This window comes from Perca fluviatilis, chromosome 3 (genome assembly GCF_010015445.1).
Source record: "Perca fluviatilis chromosome 3, GENO_Pfluv_1.0, whole genome shotgun sequence".
NCBI classification, from domain to species: domain Eukaryota; kingdom Metazoa; phylum Chordata; class Actinopteri; order Perciformes; family Percidae; genus Perca; species Perca fluviatilis.
The window spans coordinates 25,018,824-25,045,139 of record NC_053114.1 but is presented as its reverse complement, the minus strand read 5'-3'; the positions used below and the strand labels follow the sequence as shown (position 1 = coordinate 25,045,139).

The following is a 26,316-nucleotide window of genomic DNA, read 5'->3' as shown; positions in this document are numbered from 1 at the left end:
TGAAATTATTATTTAATGACTCTTTAATGAAAATTTTCTAGAGCCATGAATGTCTGTGCCTCTGTAAGCTCACTCAGATATTCCAATAGCTTTATTATAGCTCAATACTTTTGACAACACCAATGTAAAAGGAAAATAAAAAATAAAGAGGCAACCGCATTATTATTATTTCTCATTTTGTGGTTAATTCAAGCTAAATTGACGAAGCATGATAGAAAACATCCCTTATTGCTGTGGGCCAAACCATCTATTCTACTTAAATTTGACTGTGACCGCTACTTTAAGAAATATCTGACTATTTCTTGGAAAATGTCAACATGCCAAACTGTGTGTGGCATGTCTGTTTTTAGACATTTTTTTTTACTGTGATTAAACCTTTTTCCTTTGTGTCTACAGAGTACAACTCCTTGAACAGCCTGGTGTCAGAGGCCTTCATCCGCTTTTTCCTGGAGACCATCGGCCATTATTCCCTGTTTATCACTCAGAATGAGCGTGGAGAGCGCGTTTTCCAAAGAGAGGCCTTCCGCAAGTCTGTGGTGTCTAAAAGCATCCGTCGTTTCCTGGGCGTCTTCATGGAGTCTCAGATGTTTGCAGGATTCATTCAGGATCGGGAGTTGAGGAAGACACGGGCTAAAGGTAGACAGGTCTCCCCCTGAGTGTCAGTTGTTTCAATGTCTGTACACATTTCTCTAAAGTGTTCCACCCCTGTACTAACTATAATACTAACTGTGCAGGAGAGGTCCCTGCAGTAATACTGATCTCTAGTGGCTGAAAGTGATCAGCATGGTTTCTCACCACATTACTGTTCTCCTTGGCAGACAAAAATAATTGTAACTTACTAAAGTACTGAGATGTTTCTTCTTCTTTTTGTTTGTTAAATCTCCTGTCTTGTCCTGTTGTCAGGTCTGTTTGAGCAGAGGGTGGACCAGTATCTGGAGGAGCTGCCAGACACAGAGCAGAGTGGAGTCAACAAATTTCTGAAAGGCCTTGGTGAGTCCTGCAGCAGACACACAAGGCTAGACTCATTAAATAATCAGGCTGCTCAAATATTTCATCTCACACTATTAGATTAGACCAAACACACAACTCTGTTATCTTGCAAGAGGGAGCTACACAACAATTCTCCAACTTTCAATTGCTGCTTAGTATTGTATCTAACATCTGTCAGTAGCTCATAAAAAGATCACAAATGTGTTTAGCTTGTTGTCACTTCACTTGGATGTTTAAGCTTCACACTAGAATGCTGTTTTCACATTCATCTGCCGGAGAGGGAAAGTTTATCTGTGCTCACCTGAAATCTCAGTTTGAAGCATGTAACGCTGCATACAAGCAGGATTTTAATAATAATAATAATAATAATAATAATACATATGATTTATACAGCACATTTCAAAGTACTCAAAGATGATTTACATAGTACAACACAAATAAGAAAAGGCAGTAAACATTTTAATAAAAAAAGACAATTTTGTGTATTCATCCAGATTATTTTCTATGTCTTTGAACGTGTCTGGAGGGGATATTTAAATATTTTATCACAAAACCACACACCTTAGCAGATGTTCTCTACACAGACTGCAGATGGGCGAATAGTGGTTAAATCAGACAAAACCCGACCACAAAACCCAACGTAATCTCAGCCTTGTTTAATCCCTATATACTGTTTAATAACCTGAATTCAATTTAACAGATATCGATGCATTTTACATGATTTAACAGTTTTGTTTTTAACTGTTTTCAGGAAGTAAAATGAAGTTTCTCCACAAAAAGAACTGAGGGGAATTCATCCTCCTGTTTTCGATCATACAACAAACTGAAGACCTGATGTCTCAAGTCTCTGCATTATGAGGACTCTCACCTTTTCTTTTGGCAGTGTTTTTTTATGTAAACATGTACATATTATGTCACTGTAAGCTGGCTGTGATACTCTTCAGTGTATGTTTATATAGTACCTTATGAGATAGCAATAGCAGGACGGTACACAGCGAGTGAGCCGTAGAGTAACCACTGATGTTCAGGTGTGCTTGTGAAAAGTGTTATCAGAATGTGTGAGTGTATGTGACCTGACATGGGCAAAGATGTACAGTTCATTATGTTTTCATTTTGCATTATTTCACCACAGTGTTGTCCTCTGTTTAAGGAGTGTAAACCCTATTTGAAAACTGTACATTCATCAAGACAATGAAGAAAATGATTGTAACTCTTCATAGAGTCTTTTGCAATCTTTTATTAAAAAGAAATGTGTTTAAATGCTTTTAAAGTGTACAGTATTGAGTTTACTAAAACATATGAATGTTAAATATTGGTCTCATACATTTTCACTCATACATGTGTCCTTATTTTTCTTACACAAAAAGAAACATGACACTAATCCTCTCATACCAACCAAAAAAACAACAATTATCAATAACATCAATACAGATGTGCTTCACAGCCTTTGTTACTCACAAAAACAAGACCCAAGGCATACAGATATCACTTTTGGAAACAGAAATATGTAATTCACAGTTTGCCAGATTATATAAAAATCACCTCTTTTTACATCCGACATCTCAATGACAGCTTCCCCCAAAGCTAGGAGAAGCTGCTAAGATCCCAAAAGGCACAGTTAGTCTAGCACCAGCTACCACACGCTGCCGGTAACCTTATTACGTCTCTGCACATCACTCTGGTGGCTGTCACTGCCATGCTGTTATTAGCTCTCCTTACTGTGAGGCTTGCTGTTGATTCCAGTCGCCATATTACGTTTTCTCTGCTTGTGTCCTTTATAGCAATTAAGGGTGACATTTGATGTAAAGTAAACATGTTCTATGTTTAGGATTAAGCCAAACACCTACTGTACATCCTGGTTTATTTAACAATTCGTCAAGTCACATTTCAAGGTAGTTTTGTATTTCACCTCCATAACATTTCATAAGGAGATTTTTAATTTACTGTATTGTGTAGCATTGCTACACAGCAGTACATTGCATTAAGTAGTGATGCTGAACCACATGCTACATTATTTAAGGTTAATGCATCAATGATTTAACACCATTAATGGGACTTACTTACTTGAGTATACTTTATTACTACTGCTAATATTCCTAAAAAAAAATTTCATGTTTTTTTTTATGAGAATAATTGTACATGGTGGTATTTGGAACTTTTAACTCCCCACCAGACTGACAGATTTTAAATATCCTGTGATTTGATGTCACTATAAAATCATAGACTTTTTGTTTTTCATGTTATTTTAAGCAATATTAAAAATATGACAGATATTAATAATTTTTTCACTCATATATGAAGACTTTGATTAATATGTGTAAGCTGTAGTTAATGGTGTACTGTATATGTCGGATTTAAGGCGCAGTGATGGCAGGTAACTATGTACATTTACTCAGGTATTGTAGCCAAGTACAATTTGCTTGAAATACTTTAAACTACCAAACTGTATTTATAATATTCATCTTATCTACCACATTTTAATACTGCTTAAATGTTAATGCAGAAATAATATAACTTATACATAACACTGATAGGGACCATTTAACTGGATGAATACTTTTTACTCAGGTAAAGTTTCTAATGGATGCTTTTTACATAGTGGTGGAAGAAGTACTCAGATACTTAAGTAAAAGTAGAAATAGGCCTACCATGTTCTAAAAACTCAACATTACAAGTAAAAGTCCTAAATTCTAAATGTGAGTAAAAGTACAGAGTTATTATCAGCAAAATGTATGTATCAAAAGTACAAGCTCTCATTATGCCCCTGCCTCACTACAGCTTTGAGAAACGTCAGAAGTATTGCATGAGAACAAATATAAAATCTCACGATTAACTGCGAGACTTGGCAATCTCTAAAATTTTGCCAGGTCTAAAGAGCGACATCCGATGGAGGGACCGACGCTCGGAGATGCACGCGTCAAGGTAAAAAAAACAAACACAAAACACTCTCGCGCTTAGGACAGACATACTGCAGCACACCTGACATGATTGACATGCTGACAGAAGTTGAGTTGCTCGGCAGACAGTCTCGTCTCTACTCTGACATCCTCACACACGCTCACTCTGGTGTTTACCTGACAGGATGCTTTTGCACGAGCTGCGCACTTACGAGCGGAATTAATTTGTACACAGACGGTTTCTGGATGCTCTGTGCACCAAACTATACGTGTGCGCTGACTTTGTGTTGCGGGCTGTCCTGTTGTTGTGTTGTGGATTGCACCACGATGCCATGATAGGGGCGTAATCTCATGCGCACTTTCTCAAAATCATATCACGCTCAATGATGCGCTTGAGGTGATGCTGCTAATGCAGAGGCAGACTGAGGATGCGGGGGCAGCCTGTCTGCAGTTTGACTGACAAGTTAATGTCACACTGACACGTGCATGAACAGACGGAACAGGTAGCCAAACGTGTAGCATGCCATAAGGAAAATCCCAAATTCCCACAGCCTTTATACAGTGAGCAATACATCACAAAGTGGTCTTTTCAAACTTAATGGTTTGGTTTTACAGGGCAATTTCAGACAGAGTACACCATATCACAAACTGGATAGTTGCAACAAATCAGATGAACATCTGTAGATTGTGTTTATTGTGAAGTTCAAGCTCCCGTTTTTATTTCACTACAAATAATCTAAAGTAAAAGTGGAATTATGGGTGCAAATTCGATTGATTTTTTTCTTAAAGCTTTGGGCGAGTTTTTCCTTATGGTAAGATTCTAAAACCATGACAATCAGCCTTTAAATCCCACCATAATTAAGAGAATGTACTTCATATTGACATCAGTAAACCCCCCACCCCCTCAAAATTCTCAGAAACAATAGAAGAAATGTCCTCAGTGCTATACAGTAGCTACAGCTGCTGTGCTGCATCGTATTGTTTTGCTGAGTATTGCACATTGCAAGCTGTCTAACAAATTGCAATATATTTTAGATTTCGCAGATAAGATTTTAAATAAACTGAGGTGATATTGCACAATTTTAATTATTTATTTTTTTAGATTAACCTGAGATAAACAGTAAATGCTTAGCATGTACTACTAGCATGCAATTGTTAACTTAAAGCTGCATTAATAAATATAATCAATACAACTTTTACATTAATATTGAAATAAATGACTACATGCAACTTGAATGGGATCACCTACAGTGACAGGCTGACAGAGAAATATTACCCAACTCTCCAGCTCTATGGATCTTTTGGGCCTCTTTGAGCTCATTGTTGTGGCATTGTGGTTCACACATTGAGTCTTGTTGCTACTCAATAACCTTGTGTGCAGCAGCAAAGAAGCTATGCTAACTGTATGCTACTTGTCCAGCATCATACAGTAATTATATCTCTCTGTGTGTAATAGACAATATTTTGCTACTGAGTTAGCCACAACTACTTAACAACACAATAATATGTCAGTTTAAAAACAAGAGATATCTATATGCACAAGAATGAGGTGTCACAGCAAACAGAAAGTAAAACTGCTGTGGCTCGTCTTTAACCGTTTGACAGGAGGCACATGGTGAGATCTCATCAACTGAAGCATTTCCAGCACCTCATGATGAGAACATCAACATAATGGGCCAAATATCTCTTAACAATCTGGTTTATGTGTGAAGTTGCAGCAGCAAAACTAAGCATAACTAAGGAGAACTCCTACAGTGGGGGTTCTCAAATTATATATTTTTAAACAGTTGTCATTTCTTAAGACTATATTTGCATTTTATAAACACAAGGCAAGTGAAGATGTGTCTCTCCTGTTGATGGATTTTGATGCAGAACAGAGAGTAAGTTATTTGAGGACAGAAATAGTTAAAATGATAGACATAATAGAGTTGTTGAAGATAATCCTGCTTTCTTTGTGATCTCATCACTTCAGTGTTAATAGATGTTACATAGGGGGTGCTTTCAAGGGAGAGATCACTGCCCAGGTTTCTATTATTGTGACATCTCTTGAGATGGCATGCTTATCTAGTGCCAGCTTCACTTAGCAGGGCAGGGAGAGCTGGCGGGAGGTTTTAGTTTGAGAGATAAATGCTGTAAAGGTTCAGGAAAAGCAAGTGCACGGTTTGAAAATGTTACAGAGCTGAGTGAACGTGAGGCCAAGGTGTACTACTACGACTGACTAATTGTGTTTTAAATTGGGTCTTTGAGCGCACAATGGGGAATGAGATTGTTCTGAGCTCCCCACTGAAGCACCCAAGGATGAGAAAGTTGTCAGATTTGTAGGTCAGGCTGCAGGGGCTGTTGTTAGGCAGACTTGCGCACAGCTCGAGATGTCACAGTGGTTTGATACTGGGCTACATTTGATGGCAAGTGTTTGTTTTAAGTTTCAATTGCTTGCAGCGGTACCCCTGCTCCTCAGTTCCCCTTTTTCAACTTTCATAGTGTCATGTTTCTTTTGCAGATGTACTGTCAGAGTTTTATGCCTTCTGTTCTTCGTCTTCAGTTGGCTCCTTTTCTTTCTTCTTACGTTTGCTGTTCATTTGACATCTGACATGCTGAGTTAAAATCTTAATTGATTTCACAGTGTTAGAGGGAATTGCAGGAGTGTACCCTAGTCCCATCTGGAGCTTATCAGAGCCTGACCCGGTTTCGGTGTGCTACGTTAGCGTGTAGCTCCACTGGGACCTGTCCCCTCCCCGTGCTGACAAAGGGAAGAAGGCCAAAGCTGGCCCAGCCCGAACACAACCTGAGCATAACATTGCCTTCTCCAAAGAACTAAAAGTTGCTTACAGTGAAATTCCCCCCCTCCTTCTCTCATTGTAGGTCACTTGGTCTTCTCTCCTCCATTTTGGAAAGGGCTTCCGGGGATATTTTGCCCTACAAAAAAATAATTATCTTATCTCCCTAATTCCCAATTATTATGCACAGGCTTATTTAAGAAAAAAGGATTAGATTTTCTCTCTTTTTTGGTAGCTGCACCAGCGAGCAGGGGGATGAATTTGAATGTGACACTCCTCTCCTCCGCTGCAGTGAGGGGGTCCTACACTTGGATGAACTGGGGGAGGAGAGAGCACAGTGAGGCTGTCATGTAAGTCGTCTCCTCTGGGGCCACCTCTCGGCGCGTGCTGCTTCCTGCCTCAGGTAGAAGCCTCAGTGTTTCTGCTGCTGAGGCGTCAGGCTGCTCGCTCTCCTTTCCTCTCCCTCCCACTGAGAAGCCAACAGCTCTACTCTCAAAGCACTGCAATGGAGAAGGTAAGCTTTTAGTGTCAGTATTGTTTCCTATCTTGACACAGCTAGAGATTGTTTATTTTGTGCAGCAATTTCTGTGTTTGAACTGTTGATCCTGTGATTGAATCCCTTTAGGGCATTTTGGGCCTTTCTATGTAGAGTTGGCTTGCTTGCTATGTTTGTGTTGCTCTCTTCCCATCATAAGAGGCATGTAAGATATTAGGGATACCCCTGCCATTGCATTTGGACAAGGAATAGAGTTTTAAAACTGGATTTGGTCCCAAGGTGCTGTTCGCTGCTTCTAAATTGGTAGGAAGGGTGAACGCAGAGGATGAATTTCCCCACAGGGATTAATAAAGTATTACTTAGGTGAAAATAGACGCACTGTGCATCATCTTACTAAGTGTCTGTTGGCAGCTTTCATGCTATTTTATTTTGCTCATATCTGAATCAAAATCAGATGTAAACACAAGAGTTGTATCATGCTTTTCATAATAAAATCCTTATTTTAACACATTTTATGTCTTTCCTTTTAACATGTATATACATCGTAATGTTTAAACGTTGATGGTTGGGAAATTAAAACAAAGTTTAAATGATTTTGCCAGTACACAAACGATGCACTAGCACAAGTTTTTACTCACATTCGCTCTGAAAGTCTCATGAGAACAGATAACAACTCTTGGAAGTGTGATTTAGCCCGAAGTGAAGCGGCAACACCAATGTTTCTGACATATGCCACCTCATGTTTTTATTTATGGGCCTGTGTGAGTGTGTGTGTGTGTGTGTGTGTGTGTGTATGTGTGTGTGTGTGTGTGTGAGAGAGTTCACTGTATTTGTGTGTGTCTTTCAGAGCTGCTCAGAGTGCTCAGTGCCAACACTTGCACAGAGCCTGTGTACGATCTGCAACAAGTGGTTGTGTTACCAGTGCACAGATGTGCATCAGCATCAGAGAGCCCCTGCCACTTCCCAGTACACAGATATGCACCAGCAACAGAGGCCCAGTGGCACCCAGTGTCCTGACCTGCACCAGAGAGGCTCCAGCTCCCTTCCTCCGACTGGACAAGGCAAGATATTTACATATTTCAAGATGTCTTTTGTTACCTCCATTTTCCTGATGATGACAGATTATGAGTGGGGCTATGCAGTCTGCCTCTCTCTCTGTCTTTGTTTTCCCTCTGGTACACTGTTTGTTAATCAAGTCTCAGTAGGAACCGTTGCAATGAATAATGCATGACAGTGGTGATGGTTGATAATAGTTCCTGGAGATCCCTGTGTTTTGTTACACCTTTCTTTAACGTGGCCTAGATTCTAAACTGCTCACATGATTTCATTTTTGCTAATATTAGTGCGTTGCTATTTAAAGACCCTCAAGTATGTCTGGCAGCTTTGTTGCCAGATGCTTTTGCAGGTCTGCAAGGCACAAGTTGTCAAATCATAACAAATACTTTAAGTCCTGGACATCTTTTATTGTTACTGTTTGGTTTATGTACTTGTGAGAAAAAGCTGCATGACTGCACTCACAGACAGGATGTGGTCAGTTAGATCAGGTTGATGCACATGGGGGGATGCTCAGCTCTTTACCACAGAGAGGTGTGATGATGTGCAGGCAGGAGGAGGTTGGCTGAGGTGAGCTGGCCAGCAGAGAGCAGTAGGGCTGCATTCATTAGCCATATCCAGCTATTGTTAGATAGAGGTTCTGTGGGCCAACAGTTTTCACAGTGACCTATTTAGAAATGTGTGAAACATATTTTGAGTGTGTGCATTAGTATGTGTGTGTGTGTGTGTGTGTGTGTGTGTGTGTGTGTGTGTGTGTGTGTGTGTGTGTGTGTGTGTGTGTGTGTGTGTGTGTGTGTGTGTGTGTGTGTGGTTGGTGCATCAACGGCAGTTTGGACAGCACTGAAATATTGTTTATATACATCTCACCATCTTTAACACAGCCTCATTGCAACTTCAACTTGCGACCTATTTCCCGCAATTGTATCATCATTTTCATATCAAAGTGCAGAGGTAAGCCAGTTTTAATGGTGCATGTCAATATAACTCATCACAGTTTACTTTTAACCCACTTGTAGCACTATGTTAACGTTTCACCGACTGCTTATAGCCTACAATGAAAAGCAACATAAAAAAGTGTATTGAGAGATTAGGCTTTCATATTTCACTTATTGTGGTCATTTTGAAAAAGAAGGCCCTGTTGAAAATATAGTCAACAAAATATGCAACTAAAAATATTGTGTCTCCCCATGTTCAAAACAGTTGGGCTGTCCAGCAATGTAATCAATGCTGGAAACCCCAAATTTATTACAAGGGGTCTAATGATAAAATACAACTGATGCTCTTTCACCTGAAATCTGTTCTATATGGGTTGATAAACTCAATCCACCCTTTCCAACATTTCTCAAATATCCCTTGTTTCAATGAAAGATTTTCATGCATCACATTAAACCAGGTTGCTAAGGGGTGGTCCTTGACTTAACAATTTTTTTCGTAATGGCTTTTTTTTTTATTACTGGCGACCAGCATTATTCTAAATATGAACACAAATTCTAACTGTAATCAAATGTAATTTAGTTCCTCTAATCAATGAATGATAACTTTTAAGTTATGAAAACTCACAGTTAGTAAGTGTTGGTGTTTGTTCTCTCCAAACACTTTCTAGACTCTGTGTACACACTGACGGTGCTCCTCTGGCTGTTTGTGTGAATTGCTTGTCGACTGTTGCTAATGCTCCATGCTCTCTCCCCCCTCCCTCTGTCTGTCTTTTAGGTCCGGGGTCATATCCTTGTTCCCTCCTCATGTGCCACTCTCACAGACAGGAGCCCTTGGAGCTGTTTTGTGAGTCATGCGACCTTCTGTGCTGTAGCAGCTGTCACCTGTCCTCCCACAAAAACCACAGGTCAGTCCTCAGATACACAGCACACGGACACTGCAGAGAAGGGCAAACCGCAGGTTAAAAACTTCCTCCAGGCAACAACTCTCTTTAACTGCCTTGTCACTTTTATCATCTGCATCTGCATACGCTACCCTTGGCACGCCTAATAGCTTTTAAGTATTCATACACTTTTGTTTTCTGTGATGTTACAGTACAGTAGCTGCCTCTAAGGTCACCTGCATAATGTCTTGTCCCCAGGGGAAACCATTTTAATTCTGGTGTTCTTTGTGCCCAAAGAATAAATTAGTGAACTTTCTGCATGGTGGATGTTGTGGTCTCTCATGTGTTCAGGGTGGTACAGATTGGGAAGGCCCTACAGGATCAGCAGTGGCTGTTTGAGAACCTGATAGTGCAGGTGGAAGAGAGGAGGTCTGCAGTGGAGAACAATGCTAAGCAGATAGAGGACAGGTTGGTTTAGACTCACACTGAGTCGTAATCATAGTCCTCAAATCTTCTGCCACAAATGCTTAATAATTTAACAGCGTGAAATATAGTAAACTAATGCATGAATTAATGTCTGAAATGCTGCTCTCTTCTTCTGCATTTGGGATTTTTCTGCCAGGACATTTATTTTCTCCTTTCTGTCTTTGTAGACTTCATGGAGTAAAGATTGCACACAGGAAGGCAGAGAACCAGATTAAAATGGCAAAGATGATTATGATGAACGAGCTTAACAAACGAGCCAACCTATTAATAGAGCAACTGGAGGTAATTACTTTCTTTTTCTTTCCGTCTTATCGTTCAGCCAGCCGTGAATCTACATGCAAAGAATCAGTAACCACCATGATGTAATCAGTCCTGAAAGCAAGCAAACGAGAACCCATAATAATCTGTCAAAGATGCTTAAGACAACATCTCAGTAACTACATCTGTCAAAAAAAAAAAAGAGCCATTGATTTAGCCCACAGTCCAGCCATGACTCTATGTGTTCCAGTAATTACTGGATGCTTTTTTTATGGGTTTTGTCACAGAAAATCTCAGAGGACTTCCAGCAGCGTCTGGAGGACCAGCTGCAGGGGGCAATAGAGATATGTGGCCAGCTGGACCATGTTCAGAAGTTCATCACCTGGGCTACGACCCACCACTGCAGAGGCCCGGTACTCTTCAGCAGGGCTCTGGTACGCTGACAGAGCAGGGAACAGACGTTTACTGTCTTATTGTAACACACACATTCCTATGAGCAAGTAGTAATTAATCTCTGATGCCTCTTTTTTATTTCTTTGTTTAAAGGGGAATGCCACTTAAACGTAACATTTATTAGTCTAGTTGGGTGGTGCTTTTTTACATGTAGGACTTAACTCTACTACTCTAAAGCTCACTGTGGGATATTTGCGTTATTGACATTTGATTTCAAGCAGCTTTTTTTTTTTAGACTTTTAGCGTTATCTGTAGGTGTCTTTTGAGCGCACCTTCACTTTTTGTAATTTTTAGTATGGAAATCAGTGACAGGGTTCGCAGAATGCATCCTGTTTTTCGTTAATAGAATACATATTCTTCTTTCAGATTTCTCTCCAGATGCAGCAACTGCTTGAGTCGTCACTCCACTCAGACTCTTGGACTCCTGTCAGGATCAAATTCAACTGGGATGCTAGTTACTGGACCAAGCAGATTTCCTCTTTAGGTACAATTGTTGGTGGTTGTATAACAGTTCAATAAAATGTCATTTTTTGCATGACAACATTCTGTGAATTTGTTTTTTTTTTGGTTTTTTAAGCATTTAAGCATAATTCTTAATGCTAATTAGGAATAGTTAATTTGTTTCCAATATACTGCTATCAATACTTTTTTGCAAAAGGAGATACCTTCTCATTTTAAAGAACGTTCTACTGCATAGTTGAAATACATAATTTTCTGTTTAAATGTACAGATATGTATTAATTATTAATTAATTATTATTAATAATATTAATTATAATATTTGCATGACATATTACATAGTATTTTAACAGACCACTTAATGTGACTGTTGCTCTGCAGGTCAGCTGACTGTTGAAGGAGGAAACTGCACTTATCCTCAGGGCTTGGCCTGCTCCAGTATTCTGAGGCCTCAGCCCATCCCCTGCTTAGGTCTGTCTTCCGTGTGTCACAGAGGGCCAGAACCAGGCTGTGGGTACCAGAACTGCTGCGAGCCCCAGATGTGTTGCCTTCATGGCATTTCCTCTCAGCCAGATCCGTCCAGTCTGGAAAAAAGCCAGCTGGAAGTCCCACTTTATAACTCCAGCTGTGTTCAGCCTGCCCTCATCTCTGCCTCCTTGCACCAGAGCCACCAGCTCCAGAGGTTTTGGGAGCCAGACAGCCCATCGCCATGTCCTCCCCCTTCATCACCTGTCCCAATCATGGGACCCATCCAGTTTAACTGCAGTCGAGGATCTACATCTCAACCACAGGCTGCTGCCTCTCAGCCCCAGTCTCAAACCAAATCTTATCTCTATCTTCAACAACCAAGAGAAGTTCTTCCAGACAGCCAGTCTCAGCCGAGTGCAGCCCATAGCAGGCAAGGCCAACGTCAGAGGAAGCTGTCGACCAGCACGGCTCTGCAGCAAGATCTCAGCCACACCGCCGCGGACAGAGATGTAATGACTGAAGAGAACTGGGGGGAGAGCTGCAGAGTGGAGGAGGCTCGTACAAATGAGCTGCTGGATGTGGAGCTGCGGCAGGACAGGAGGGAGCAGAGTCCTGTCCAACAGCAGCAGCAGCAGCAGCAGCAGCAGCAGCAGCTCCATGTTCCTCCTGCAGCAGAGCTGAGAAAAGAGCTGCAGAGAAACAGACCTGCACTGATGCTGAGAGACCGCAGAGATAGCCGGGTGAGAGATTAAGTTAGCTATAAACCACACTGGATATTGAAGTACAGTATGTTAGTTCTTTTTAGCATAAACACAGCATTAAAAAAACAAAGGATCGCTCTAATTTGATTTTGGCAAGTTTTGGCAAAGATGTGCACTGAAAGTTAAGTTTGCTGGGAAATAAAACATTATAATCAATTACTACAAATAGAAAAAGCAGTTGACAGTTAATCTCACCACAGGGTCCATTCAGTAGCTACTCTGCAGCTTGTATCACATGATACAAAATACATTAGGCAATCATGACCATAAAATAACCTTTAAATGTTAAATGACAAGAAAAATAGATAGCATAGATATGTATTTGTAATTCAAATTAGCTGTTATAACTAGGGGAATTAATTATAATTTCCCATAGACTTCTTCTACAAGGGATTTACTCGAGTTAAGCATCCAGTACTTATGGTGTACTTATGCACAAGTTAAGGCTAACTATGATAAATTACATATTACATACAAACACATTTGTCTTGCCTAGCAATATATTTGTGATTAGCCAATATCAGTCAGTAATACTACTTATTTGTTCTAGTTGGAGTCAATTACATTAAATCATAGTCTTAGTGAAGCAACATAGTTATGAACATTTTTTTAAAATTGGGTGTATTTGTAATCAACATCGGCAGCTACTGTGAGTTTTAAAGCAATTAGACTGGGGGGAATTCTGTGCACCTCAGTCTTCGTTTTTTTGTTTTCACACGTGGTTCTGCAAAGTTTCTAAATCCTCAAACAAATTTGAACCCAACTCACAACTCATGAAATGGTAAACCACACGACGCTGTTTACACACACATCTCAAAAACCACGATGTATCAGTCAGAGTCAGGCCTATTTCCTATTAAACACAAATGTTCAAACACTTGCTCAGACAAACACAAAGAACAAAAGATAAAGGCCACAAAGACCAATTGGAACACATTGGTCTACATGTAGTGAACAACATCATGTAGTGACATGTTTTACATATGAAAAGTAGTTACAGTGTATTTCTGAAATGTTGAAGTTTAAGGGAGTGTTGAATTTGAGGTGGTACTCAGTTTTAATTAATATCTGTAAACGACTGAAACTAAAGCAACACTTTATTTTAATGCCAGAATGATCACTTCCTACAGTTGACAGCTAGCCTGAAAACAGATGGTGCAACAGAAATGTGCTCCTGCTTTAATGAAGAAAGGATGATGGGAAAACAAAGAGCTGCTCTGACAATTAAAGCTGAGCTGTCTGTAGCATTGCATCCCGAAACCAGAAGAACACTGTTCATCATAAACACATTGATGCCAGAGGTTTGAGCAGCCACATAATCACCTCTCTAAAAATTCTCAGGGTGCACGTTTACGGACACAAAGATGTATTATTCTTGCATTTTCAAGTCACACAGTGTCTGAAAACGACATAAAACCACTTGGGCGCAGTCATTTATGTACTTAACCTGTCATTAATGAGTCGCTAAGGGAATAGAGAGAGCTGCCAGTTTGATTTCAGTTCTGCACTCTGAGATAAATTCCTACACCCCTCCATCGTTCCAGAGAGAAGGATTATAGTCTATTTTCCTCCACAGTCTGAATCCTGCATACCTCTCCCAAGGGGCATGGATCAGGTAAGTGTTTTAATCGCATGATACTTAGGCGCACATGCTTGGTGTCAGCGTGGCCTGAATATGTATAATGGTGCACTAGAAAAAGAAAAAAAAGAGGAAGGAGGGATGAGTTAAAAAAGAACCTCGTGTTTAATGATTTGTCAGCCCTCCTGCTTCCATTAGCTGAAGACACGGCTGAGGTGTTTAAAGGAGCTTTTTGAGACACTTGCATTAGTTAAATTGTAATAGAAGATAGAAGGAGAGGATGGTAGTAAGTAATTTGCTGTTCTGGTTTAACCAAATGGCCACACTGCACTCCTGATAGTGAATTTACATATCATAATTGGTGTTGTAACCAAACCTTTCATTGCTTGCACCATAACAGTACTATATGCAGCTGTGTGGGCCATTCTCCATGTTTGTAAGGATTGAATTGTGAGAATTAGTCTCAGAATAGGCTCTGAATTATGTTTTTGTTCTTTAATGTCTGTCTGTCTGTGTGTATGCTTGTGTGACACTCAAGGTTGTTTCCATTGCACACATCCCACTCCTTTTCTCTCCTGTCTGTTAATAGCATGAACAGGGGCATCTGTGCATGTGATGCGGCTTGGAAACCTGCTCAGTTTTGCATGTTTGTGTTTCTGACAGAGATCCACATCCCTGGAGGTGTCGGTGACAGCCCACAAGTGTGTAACTGATGTGCAGAGCAGCAGGCTCAGCCCTAGTTTAGTGTGCACGAGGAAGGAAAGACGCTCCCAGAGCATCCCGGCAGAACTGGCAGCCCCATCCACCAGCCCTTACACTGAAAGGCCCACAGGATGCACTCACGGCCTAAAGGCAGGAGCTGCAACTAAGGTAACCCTGCATCAGAATGTAATCACATGGGGAGGGAGTGCAGCTTATTGTCAGATAGAATAGAGGTGATCACTGTAGTGGTGTTTGTACATTTGAGTTCTGACTTTGCAAAGGAATAGTGATAACAGACCAGATTTCTCCTGTCATACACAGTACCACTGAAAAATATACTATATTACTCTGATTTAGGGCTCCAACAAACTATTATTTTCACTACTGATTCATCTGCTCTCAATATCTTGATTGTTTGATTAATCGTTTGGTCTATAAAACATTTGTTTGTTTTTTTATGTCCATCAGTGCTTCCCAGAGGCCAGAGTTATGTCTTCAGATTGCTTGTTTTGTCCAACCAACATTTCGGAATCCTAAAAGATTCAACAAGGCCCATTTTACACATTAAATTCTATTTACAGATGTTGGGTAGTACTACAAAAGTTGTATAAAACCTTTTTTGGCTCCAGAGGGAAATGTATGAAGTCCAATAAAGTGCCTCAAGTGAGTCAGCGTTGGGGCTGAAGACTACATGTTTGAAAATTAAAAAATCTGGAGGTTTGGGGTTAGAAATAAGTGATCTTACCCAACTTCTGTAATCTGCTCCTCATCTTTGCCAAAGGCTAGCAGCTCAAGGCTACATTTGCCGCTACTAGCACAACACACTCAAATCTATGACCGAACTGTTGGCGGTCGAGTTGCATTGGGGGTAATGTCAGCACCATGCTTTGACAGTGAAGAAAAATCTGTGGAATATAAAATAATCTCTTTTCTGCTGCATCAGTTTTAATCATTTTTTTATTATTGTGAGTCTGAAAGTGTTATAAGTGCAATGCTAAATTAATGGAGTACTCTTCTTAACAAAAAGGTGGAAAAATATAAATTCAGATCAAGAATGAACTTTGACACCTGGCTTTAAACGCAGTAACTTTAGATATGATTGATGATTTAGTTCTCTGTTCTCTCTGCATTTTGACAATATCCAAACTTTAGCATCAATCCTTTGCATGTCTTTGTTTGGACAAATAAGAGCATCGTGGTCAAGTTACATATACTAATAAGGTCACATAATGCATTTTACATGTTTGCTTTGTTCTCAGTATGTCAGTATGGATCCCAGACAGAGGAGAGCTTCAGATGGGGTGCTTTGTGTGGTCAAGGAAACTTCGTCTGACACAGCGCCCTCCACAGGCCACCGGTCTCCTCTACTATCTTATAAAACAGAGCCAGGTGCTGGAAAATATTTGTGTAACTACTTACCCTGCGATTATTTCTCATTTCCTCAAAAAAACACTAAATACAAAGTTTGTGAATACATGCTCATGATCTATCTTCTTTTTTTTTTTTTTTTAGATCATTCTATTACTTATGTAAATGAAGAGATTGATTATGAGGCCAAGGGGAAATGCAGGGTGTCAAGAAACAGCCACAACAGGTGTGTAATAGCTGTCCAGTCAAACATCTGTCCAGGTACAAAACATGAAGGTAAGGTTTAATCATTCTTTCTCTACTTGCCTTTAAAGTAACATAGATGTCCAGAACGACTTAGGACGGCCCAGGGTTCCAGTGGTTTGCTTGGAACGTCTCAAAATTCTTGTGTCTCAACTTCCTCCACATGGACGACGGCAGAGCGACCCTTTACCCGCCAGCGGGACGGAGAAGAGCGAAACGCTCCCGCAGCAGAGAGACTGGCATGATGCGGTGCCTGAAGTATGTCTTATTTCTTTGCATACAGTAGAGTAAAGGTGATCCAAACACCAGAGCATTTTAAAAATATAAGTAAAGCTGAAATTATTTTTATTTATGAGTTTCTTGATTAATGTTGAGTCATAGTCATTCTTTTTATATGATAATTATTACTTATTTACTCACTTAAAAGGAAAAACATTACATGATACCATTATTGAAGTAAACAAGTGTATTTTTCTTTTAATTAAAAGAAGAACATATGTATATATATCTATCCATGTCAAAATGTGATTTGAAGTGATATGACATCATATTATTATATCACCTTGTCATGTATATGGTTGAGTTTTGAACGTCAAAACTGTACTTTTTGGATACCAACTGAAATGTATCCATAGCAGATATCAAAAACTTTCAAGTAAAGTTCTTGTGTACAGTATTTTGTTCAGGCAGAGTTCTTGGATGGCTGCTTATGTTTAAACAACATTTAACATATAATAAGTTCTGGCTTCTGTAAGGTAAGGTATCAACAACACTGTGTTGGGTCTAGAAAGGCAGATTAGACATGATGTACAATATAAAAATGCTTGCTGTAGGGTTTCATACCTTATGCATGAACTACAGTATGTCATTTGTTTGATGTAGTGTTGGAATGATAGCTTCTAATTATTATTTTATTTAGTACATCTTAGGAATCACTAGAGATTCTAGTTAACATGCCGTTAAAATGTTTGATTCATCAAATATATTTAATAAAATATAATAAAAGCATACAAGACATCCTTCTTCTCTTCTGTGTTGTAAACATAGGGGATAGCTGGAGGCTCCGAGACAACAAAGACCACCCGCTCATTTACAGCGCCACCATATGCAGAGCGACCGAACCGTAATCAGTCTACCACACACTCGACCACTAGTGAGTTTGACAGCCGAGGGAGAGTCAGCTCTCATAAAGCATCCACGCTTCCGACCGCTGACCCTAAATATGTGCCACAGAGTTACTCTGCACTGGATCTGGACTCTGACTCTGATCCCAGATCAGTCTCAGAGGACGCAGTTGTTTCCAGGGCGGATCCAGACCCACAGCTAGACTCAGATGCATCACCAGATTCTGACCCAAATGCAGAGTCTTCATCTGAGGCTGAACTTGAATGTCTGGCTGAGGAAAAATCAGTGGCTGTAGAAGAGATGGGGCTCTGCGGTGAAACTGATATCGCAGAGGAGTCAGAGCCAAGTCTTGAATATGAAGCAGACCCAGAATCAGATGCAGGAGCGGGATCAGAGGATGGCCAACGGCTGGACGCTGATGCAGAATCTGGCGATGCTGAAACGGAGTCAGACATCCAGCCTGACTATGATCCCAGTTTTCAGGCAGAGACTGACTCTGACGTTGTATCTGATCAGCCTCCAGACTCTCAGGGCTCTGTAGAGTCTGAGCTCGACATCGAATCTGAACCTGAACTGACAACTGACGATCCACAACCGCTTCGCTCTGACCTGGAAGAGGAGTCCCCCATTAGTGCTGCTCAGAAGATGCTTCTGATTGAAAACCCTCTCGCTCAAAGAGGCACAGAGAAAGTCCAGCCTGACCAGGACAATGCAGAGATGGAGAGTGAGGACTTCTGTGCCGTGTGTCTGATTGGAGGGGACCTGCTGTGCTGTGACCGCTGCCCAAAAGTTTTTCATCTGTCTTGCCACATCCCGTCTCTGCTAAGCTTCCCCTCGTAAGCTTCTTAACTGGAAATGTATCCAGTACATTCAACATTATCTTTTTACCTTGTATCAAACAGTGATACTTTTTTTAGCTGTTATTGTTAACATGATGCTGTTTCTCATCCTGTTCAGAGGTGACTGGGTGTGCAGCCTGTGCAGAGATGTTGTGCAGCCAGAGGTTAAGTACAACTGTGAGAATGAGAGAACATCTGGAGAACACACATCGGCACACGGACTGCCTGCATGTGACCAGAGAGTATGTTATTTTATTAGATACATTAATAATACTGATAGCTGGTGGATTTTTGTGACTGTGTTCCTTTTCCTGCATTTATAATAATTTTCTTTCATGTTTGGTCGACTGTAGAAATGTGAGCGGCTGACTCTTCTGATCCTCAGTAACGTCCTGAGTGCTCCCTTCCATGAGCCTGTCAGTCCACTTGTGAGTAATTACCCTTTTATTACAGAACAGTTACAGAAAGGTCCAACTCATTTTATGTATACTGTATATCACATTAATTTTTTATTATACTTACAGGGACACAGTACAGTAGCATCATGAAGAGTTTTCCTCTTGTTTCGGCATACATTAACACACTTTGATTGCTGCTATATTTGTCAGGGTTTGGGGGCTTAAAGGTATATAAAAGGTACATTTATTTTGTGACAAATTAAGTTAATGTTCATCTAAACCTTTTCTCACCAAAACACAATGAGTGTTTCCTTAAGGCCTGCCAAAATGTTTAAAACGTTTTAAGGTATGCATGCATGTGCATTCTCGTGACTGTGCAAGAGATTCAGACAAAGGGGAGCCACTGATACAAACATTGCACGATAGCGCTGCAAATGGTCGAAAACTCCACATGGTACCTTTTAATATTGATACCTAAGGTTATCTCCTCTTGAGTCCAGTCCAGTTAAAATATCAACTGTAGTCAATCAAAGACACTATAAAGACTCTACCGTTTGTATGTTCATTGCCATCATTGTGTGAACATATTTTATCTAAGGATTCCCCTCTAGGATTGCCTGGTTTAGATTAAGATTCTGTTGTTAAAGCAAGCATCTTGCAATAGGTGGTGCCCCTATTATTTGTCACGTCAAGTAAGTGTTCCATAGATTGCATTATGTATCACCATAATGCAATCTATGGAGCATTTACTTGATGCATTTTGAATGCAGAAAGTGCAGAGTTATGAGGTAATTACTTTGGAATGAGTCACAGGGAACTAAAGTGTGTGGGTGGACTATGTCTTCAATGTCTTTGCTTTCACACAGGCTCGTCATTACTACCAGATTATTAAGAGGCCTATGGACCTGTCCGTGATCAGGGCCAAACTCAACAAGAGGAATACTCGACATTATAACTCACCAGAACAGTTTGTTGCTGATGTCTATCTCATGTTTCGCAACTGTGCAAAGTTTAATTATGTAAGTTAATGCCTCATAATCACAATACTCATTAGTCAGTACTTCACTAGCACTGATTTGAGTGTAATAGCTCTTTCTCTCTCTGATCACAGCCTGACTCAGAGGTGGCCCAAGCAGGCCGCAGCCTCGAGGTGTTCTTCACCTCCAAGCTTAAGGAAGTTTTCCCAGACAGAGTTTTCCTTGCGGCTGAGGCGGACTCTGACAGTGATGAGTATGATGAGGCCTACAGGACCGCTGAGAGTGGCTTCCCCTGGCCAGAGAGGAGAGAGCAGTGCCACAGGAAGAGGAAGAGGAGACACTCTCTCAAGTCAAGGAGACAACACTTCTGACCAGAGGTGAATGAAGTGGAGCCATGGACACAAATATGCTGTATTTGTGGGTAATTAAACTGTTTTTATTTAGCAGCCTGTGGGGCTGTAACAGTGTTTCCATTCTGTAATCTATTTTGGGGTTTGCAATAATATCACAGTGCTGCCATCCGATGGCAGCTGAACATACTGAAACAATCCTTCAAATATTTGAAGTACTAAAAAACACTGGAGCAATTATTATCCCTCCAGACTTCAACTGAGAAGTAGAAAATGTAAAAAACGATTAGAAAAAGTTTTGGTTACATACAGTATGCTACACATTTGGAAACATTTCTCATTGGAGAAGAAAGACAAATCAAAGTTTGTTGGGTTGCTTATGCAGCTTAAAAACAACTTATAGTAGTGAGATGATACTGTAATTGTTTAAGTATCATATCAGATTTTGAGTATTGATAATACTGCTTATGATGTGCTAGACATTACATTTATTATTTACATTCAGACCTCTTAAAATGAAATACCTGATGTAATGTGCTTTGTACAAAGAGGATGCTGTAGTTGGATGTTTATTAATCTCACTTTGCATCTTTATTAAGTGGATTAGGTGAACATAGCTCTGATTATATGCAGCACTTTGAAACTTTGATATGGGTAAATACTGCATCTACCATATTCGTCAATGCTCAACATATGTGTAACTGTATAGAACTTTATTTTACTATATTTGTCATTTTAATTATTAAATGATTGCAGGCAATTATCATAGGTTTGATTATAGATATAAGTATGTGTCTCAGTTGCTTTTTATGACCAGAGTGTGAGAATGTGAGTTGGCACTATAACCAGTGTTAGAGCTCATATGTATTTTCATGTTTGTTAGAGGATTTAACACCCAGAGGAAATGATCCGAGAACATTTTAATTTTACATTAAACCATCAATTAAGTTTGTACATACATTATGTAAACTTTCAGTTCCAACCGTGCTTCAGCAACTACTCTATTGTCTAAATATCTCAGGCTTAATAACAGTGTAAGGTATTGATATAATTGAGTATTGATTATTTGTAGAGCCACACTGTCGAGAGAAAATATAACATTTTATAATAACCACTGTTGTAGAGCATTTCCTGTTTTTAAATATTCTTTACATGCTTTGTGCAGCTTAAGCTAGATTTCACTTGACATTAAAAGTAATTACTGGAAAAAGTATTGTCCGTGCACACCTTGATCGTGAATATACAGTATATGTAATGTTACTTCCTTTGAAATCAGTTAATGTAATAATATTCTTATTGTATGAAGGAAGACTGATAAACTATAGTTACTGTCAGTGTTTCAGGATCATTTCTTACATTTTTTTTCATTAACAGTCATTAATAAATGCACATATATTAATATCAATAAAATGCATGCAAGAGAAGATATATTTTATTATTTTCCATCTGCAATTATTAATCATTGAGACAAACAAATGGGAAAGAAACTGTGTTCTACATTTACAGCACCAGATTTTACTGTAAATGTTTGTACTGTAATCTACTGTATACAAGCAGCACTAAATATGAATTGCAACCATTTATAGTTGGACTTCCAGGTTTTGGCAGAGGGATATTGTGATTTTTTCAGCTTCTTCCTAAAAGCTAAAGGAGCCAATTCATGTACATTTCTTAACTTTTTTTCACCTTTATTTACTTTGGGAGGTGACACATCAGTAGTTAAAAAATTATGATAAAATATGACATTTTCCTGAAGATCGTTTCTTCTAAATGCATTTCCACCCTATAGGATGTATTCAAATCTTTCTTTTTGGATGTCATTTTCCATTATTTCAAAGGGTTCAGGCAGGTTTAGGGGACCGTGAATAAAACATGATTTTTGGCTTCCATGAAAATATCTTCTGAGTTCCATCTAATCTAATTTCATTGTGTCTTCTCTGATTAAACTCATGATGAAGATGCTGATTGAAATATCCTGGTGCCAATATCCCTCTCTGAGGTACAGTGATAACAAATCCAGTGTGTTTGTGTTGGATGATAAAACATGGTTTGGATCTCTGAGTGGTGAGTGACGCAACAGAGGCCATAGTGGAATTTGTTTTTGTAAAGAAGCTGCAGAAGATCATTTGTGCAGATTTCGTAGCAAACTGTCCAACACAGGGCATGAATAGCATTCATAAGTTCTTTATAAATATTGGTAAGTAAAATCCAAAAAAGTTAATTTATAGTAACACAATTAACAAATCAATGTCCCTGCAGCTTTTCCTGATACAATTAGCCATATAACGTCCATTAAAGAAGATGCAAGGATCAGTTTCAAGAGGATTCTCACAATAAAGCAGGGTGAATCAACCGAACTGTAGTTCAAAATGAAGTATAGCTTACATCATAATATGTCAAATACACATATAAGTCAGTACACAATTTTAGAGTATGTTATAGCTTCATGATCAGTTTATAGGCTACAGTTTGTTTAAGTTGACTCGTTTACCAGAAACAGAGGTATGGATGAAACCGCAAGCTAAATTTAGCCTGAACGAGGCGCTCAGCAAAGACCTCATCGCTTTTGAAACCTTGTGACATGTTTCGAAAACAATTAGTGAGTGGAATCTTCTCACACATCATGTGGTCTAACACCAAAGAGTCTAATGCTACATTTATATGTGGCCGGCTATTTTCATGAACGGACATTTCAACCTTTCCGTTTTCAAAAATAACATCGTCAGTTTTCAGAAAAGTGTTCGTTTACACGTACCCGTGTATATATATATGCCGTAACTGTCGTCAAGAGCATGCCAAACCTGTAGGTGGCAGTGTAACGAGAAGCTCAAGCCCACGTTAGCGTTTCAGAATTCCGAAAATAGCAACAACAGCAACGAATCACTTTCTATCTCTTCTTTTCCTCACTTCCTCGGCTGCCTAAAACTCCCTTTGTCTCAGTTTACATGCACACGTGCAAATGAAGTTTTCCAAATTCTCCACTCTGGCCGGGCCGGAGTTTTTAGAAAGAATCGTTTTCATAGGCAAATTCTCCGTTTGCGTGTAAACGAAGGGCACAAACAAAGGGAAATCTCTCTGTTTTTCAAAATAACCATGTACGTGTAAACGGGGTATAACTCTAAAAGCTACTGTGATTGTCATACACTGTTGAAGAGTTAAAGCCCTAAAGTTCCCTTAAACAAAGTTATATGTTATATGTTTGATATAGTTTCGGGAATTCTACTGAAGGCACTGCACTACCAATAATGTCACTGAGGGATCACATGTATCTTCATGTTTCCAGATGTATTACGCCCCTTTTGATGTTTTAATGCACTTTATTTATAGCCTGATGTTATAGCAGTAAGAGAGCTGAAGGAGTTGGAGGTGGGAGGATGAGATTGGGTATTTTTTTGTCCTAAGTATGGCCTTCAAGGTAGGCATTTTCATCAGACTATGATTGTAACCCAGACCTTAACCATCTATCAAACTGCTGATGGGTCAGCAACCAGCCTGAGGGGTAGCACCTCCTTGAAGATTTCTCTCAGGGCAAAAACATTAGATTAAATATGATTTTGGCAAGTTTACTAAGCCACCAGCAGCAATCCATATCTTCTTCTGTGCTTCTAGTGCTTAATCAACACTTGCTTCTTTTATTTTTTTGTCTGCTCTGAAGTGCTTGACCGTAGAAACTTCTGTTTACAGTTTAGAATGTTTTAGCCATTTAGCACCATTAAACATCCAGTTAAGATATTCTCGAAATGCTGTTTGAATCCGATTGTACGATTGGAAAGAATGAGAGAAAGAGAGATGCAGCTCCCAGGAGTCTGTCTTCAGCACAGACATGATGTCAACCCACTGCCTGGCTCTGAGGCTTTTTTACCCAGAAGACACTGCAGGCTCCATCCTCACATCACACACAAGATATTGTGCACAAACTGTTTTTGAAAATGAGTTGAAAATATTTCATCTAATGTAAAACAATATTGTGATTGTGTCTCAAATTTAAGGGGAATAGTTCGTAAGTGTTCTTAAAAGCACAAAACGTCTTTCTGCTGGATTTCATTATCTGAAATATGTTTTAGATTTAGTCACACAATAGAATGAGGGATGTGTCTTATTAGGTAAATTGATTTCTGGAGAAAGGAGAGCTTTTAAGACAAATCCCTGGTGGTGTGTTGAAGTGTTATTGTTGTTAAACTGAAATCAGATGACTCATTACAGATGCTGTCCAAGTTGCAGTTGACATCAGTTCAGTGTTGTAATGTGCTGTAACAATTATCATTGTTTATCCAGGTACAAGGATAAAATACTATTTTTAATATAATATAAAACTGCTAATATTTCTTCTTTATATTCATCTGTTTCTTTTATTAAAGAACACATACAGCTATAAGTCAAAGGTGTTATATGTACACTGTTTTGGTCAGGGGGCATCTTGCTATGTTTATTCTTGAAAATAGATTTGTGACCTTTCAGTCAGCTGACCTGGAGTAAAAATATTACAGGTTAATAATGAGACAACTCTGTGACTTTTTTTGGGGCTTTTCCACCTTTAATGGACAGGACAGCTAGATATGAAAGGTAAAGAGAGAGGTGGCAGACATGCAGGAAATCGTCACAGGTCGGACTCAAACCCCTGACCTCGACCTGACGTCGAGGCATAAACCTCCATGAACATGTGCGCCCGCTCCACCAACTGAGCCAACCCGGCCACACCTTTGTGACTTTTCAGTGAACAATGAAAAGGGCAGACAGAGAAGCACTGAGATAAAAATGGGAGCTGACCAGTGAAGCAGTCTGTGAAATCAAAGTTTGGAGTCATTTTGTGCTGTGGTGGGGGAAGAGAGGGGAAGCTGAAGCTTTGTGCCTAATTGAAGTAAACTGATAGGTTACATTTTTACCCTGTGCTGGCATTCTGTGGGCTATGGGTTAGGGTCTGCAACATGTCTGTGGTATCACAAGTTTCTAGGGATCCTAACATCCTGATTATTCTCTCTAACTTGACTTTGTTAGTTTTTTTCCAGAGGGGAACCTTTAAATTTAGTACTCACTATACATATCTTTGGAAAGTCATGTATGATCAATTTGTTGTGGCCTGGTGCCAAATTTGTTAAAAAAAGGCTAATCCTGTAATATGATATATTTGTTTCATACAAGGACAAACAAAGATGTATTTTGTACTCTTTTAATGCCCAGTCTTGTGTGTAATCCTGTGTGTGATGGGCTGGGGGTGCTCCTTTAATGTCTAACCTTCTCATAATGTCTAAATATTTCTGATCATTTTATTGTTCTACCTGCCCAGGGTCTACCAGCAGAAAATAGAAATCTGCTAAATGTAATGTTCTTTTTACATTGTCCATGTGCATATAAAGTAACATTACATAACAACATATACTGTTCTCATGGGTTTTCCACAGTGTTTCTATTAGCCTCACACTAATTATGTTGTGTAACTCATAGTATAGTATGTTGAAAAAAGTCATATTATGGTATGTCAAAAAAGTGATAACAAAGTCATAATACAGTATGTCAAAAAAAGTCATGGTATAGTATGTCGAAAAAAGGTGACAAAAAAGTCAAAGTATAGTATATCGAAAAAAGTCATGGTATAGTATGTCGAAAAAAGTCATGTATGTCGAAAAAAGTGATAAAAAAGTCACAGTATGTATGTCGAAAAAACTCATAGTATAGTATGTATTAAAAACCCCATCATAAATAGCACCAGTCTGGATAGGGTATTGAACCTGAGCCAGAGTCTACAATGATTACTTGCTGGTTGCCTGTTGGCAGCAGTACTAACCACTGAGCCAGTGTACCACCACTGGATTTGTGTTCAAAAA

The 26,316-nt window shown here is 39.4% G+C and overlaps 2 protein-coding genes across 5 annotated transcripts in view; both read left to right on the top strand.

Moving 5' to 3' along the window:
* dennd2b (DENN domain containing 2B) overlaps nt 1–2,254 on the top strand; it is a 54,480-nt gene extending 52,226 nt beyond the window's left edge. For both annotated transcript variants that reach the window (XM_039794716.1, XM_039794715.1), the window contains exons 18-20: nt 397–636; nt 904–990; nt 1,742–2,254. In XM_039794716.1, the coding sequence (XP_039650650.1) occupies nt 397–636; nt 904–990; nt 1,742–1,776 (362 nt within the window). In that variant the 3' untranslated portion in view covers nt 1,777–2,254. The remainder of the gene's footprint in view (nt 1–396; nt 637–903; nt 991–1,741) is intronic.
* Nucleotides 2,255–3,842: 1,588 nt separating this feature from the next.
* Nucleotides 3,843–21,922, top strand: trim66 (tripartite motif containing 66). Of its 3 annotated transcripts, none has more exons than XM_039795634.1 (19): nt 3,843–3,912; nt 6,957–7,178; nt 8,008–8,221; nt 9,924–10,053; nt 10,381–10,497; nt 10,683–10,797; nt 11,061–11,207; nt 11,593–11,710; nt 12,066–12,892; nt 14,490–14,528; nt 15,156–15,362; nt 16,454–16,583; nt 16,707–16,788; nt 16,877–17,063; nt 17,853–18,766; nt 18,888–19,011; nt 19,123–19,197; nt 20,034–20,186; nt 20,279–21,922. In XM_039795634.1, the coding sequence occupies exons 2-19, from the start codon at nt 7,170–7,172 to the stop codon at nt 20,513–20,515; spliced, it is 3,825 nt and encodes a 1,274-aa protein (XP_039651568.1). In that variant the 5' UTR covers nt 3,843–3,912; nt 6,957–7,169; the 3' UTR covers nt 20,516–21,922. The 3 variants fall into 3 exon arrangements, with proteins under 3 accessions (XP_039651568.1, XP_039651570.1, XP_039651569.1); XM_039795635.1 differs by having other exon boundaries at nt 3,867–3,912; nt 6,900–7,178; XM_039795636.1 differs by lacking the exon at nt 14,490–14,528.
* Nucleotides 21,923–26,316: the final 4,394 nt, after the last annotated feature.

Coding starts and splice junctions, on each gene's coding strand:
- trim66 (XM_039795634.1), top strand. Junction 15,363..16,453: donor AGGCAGGAGCTGCAACTAAG/GTAACCCTGCAT, acceptor CTTTGTTCTCAG/TATGTCAGTATGGATCCCAG. Junction 16,789..16,876: donor TCAAGAAACAGCCACAACAG/GTGTGTAATAGC, acceptor TTGCCTTTAAAG/TAACATAGATGTCCAGAACG.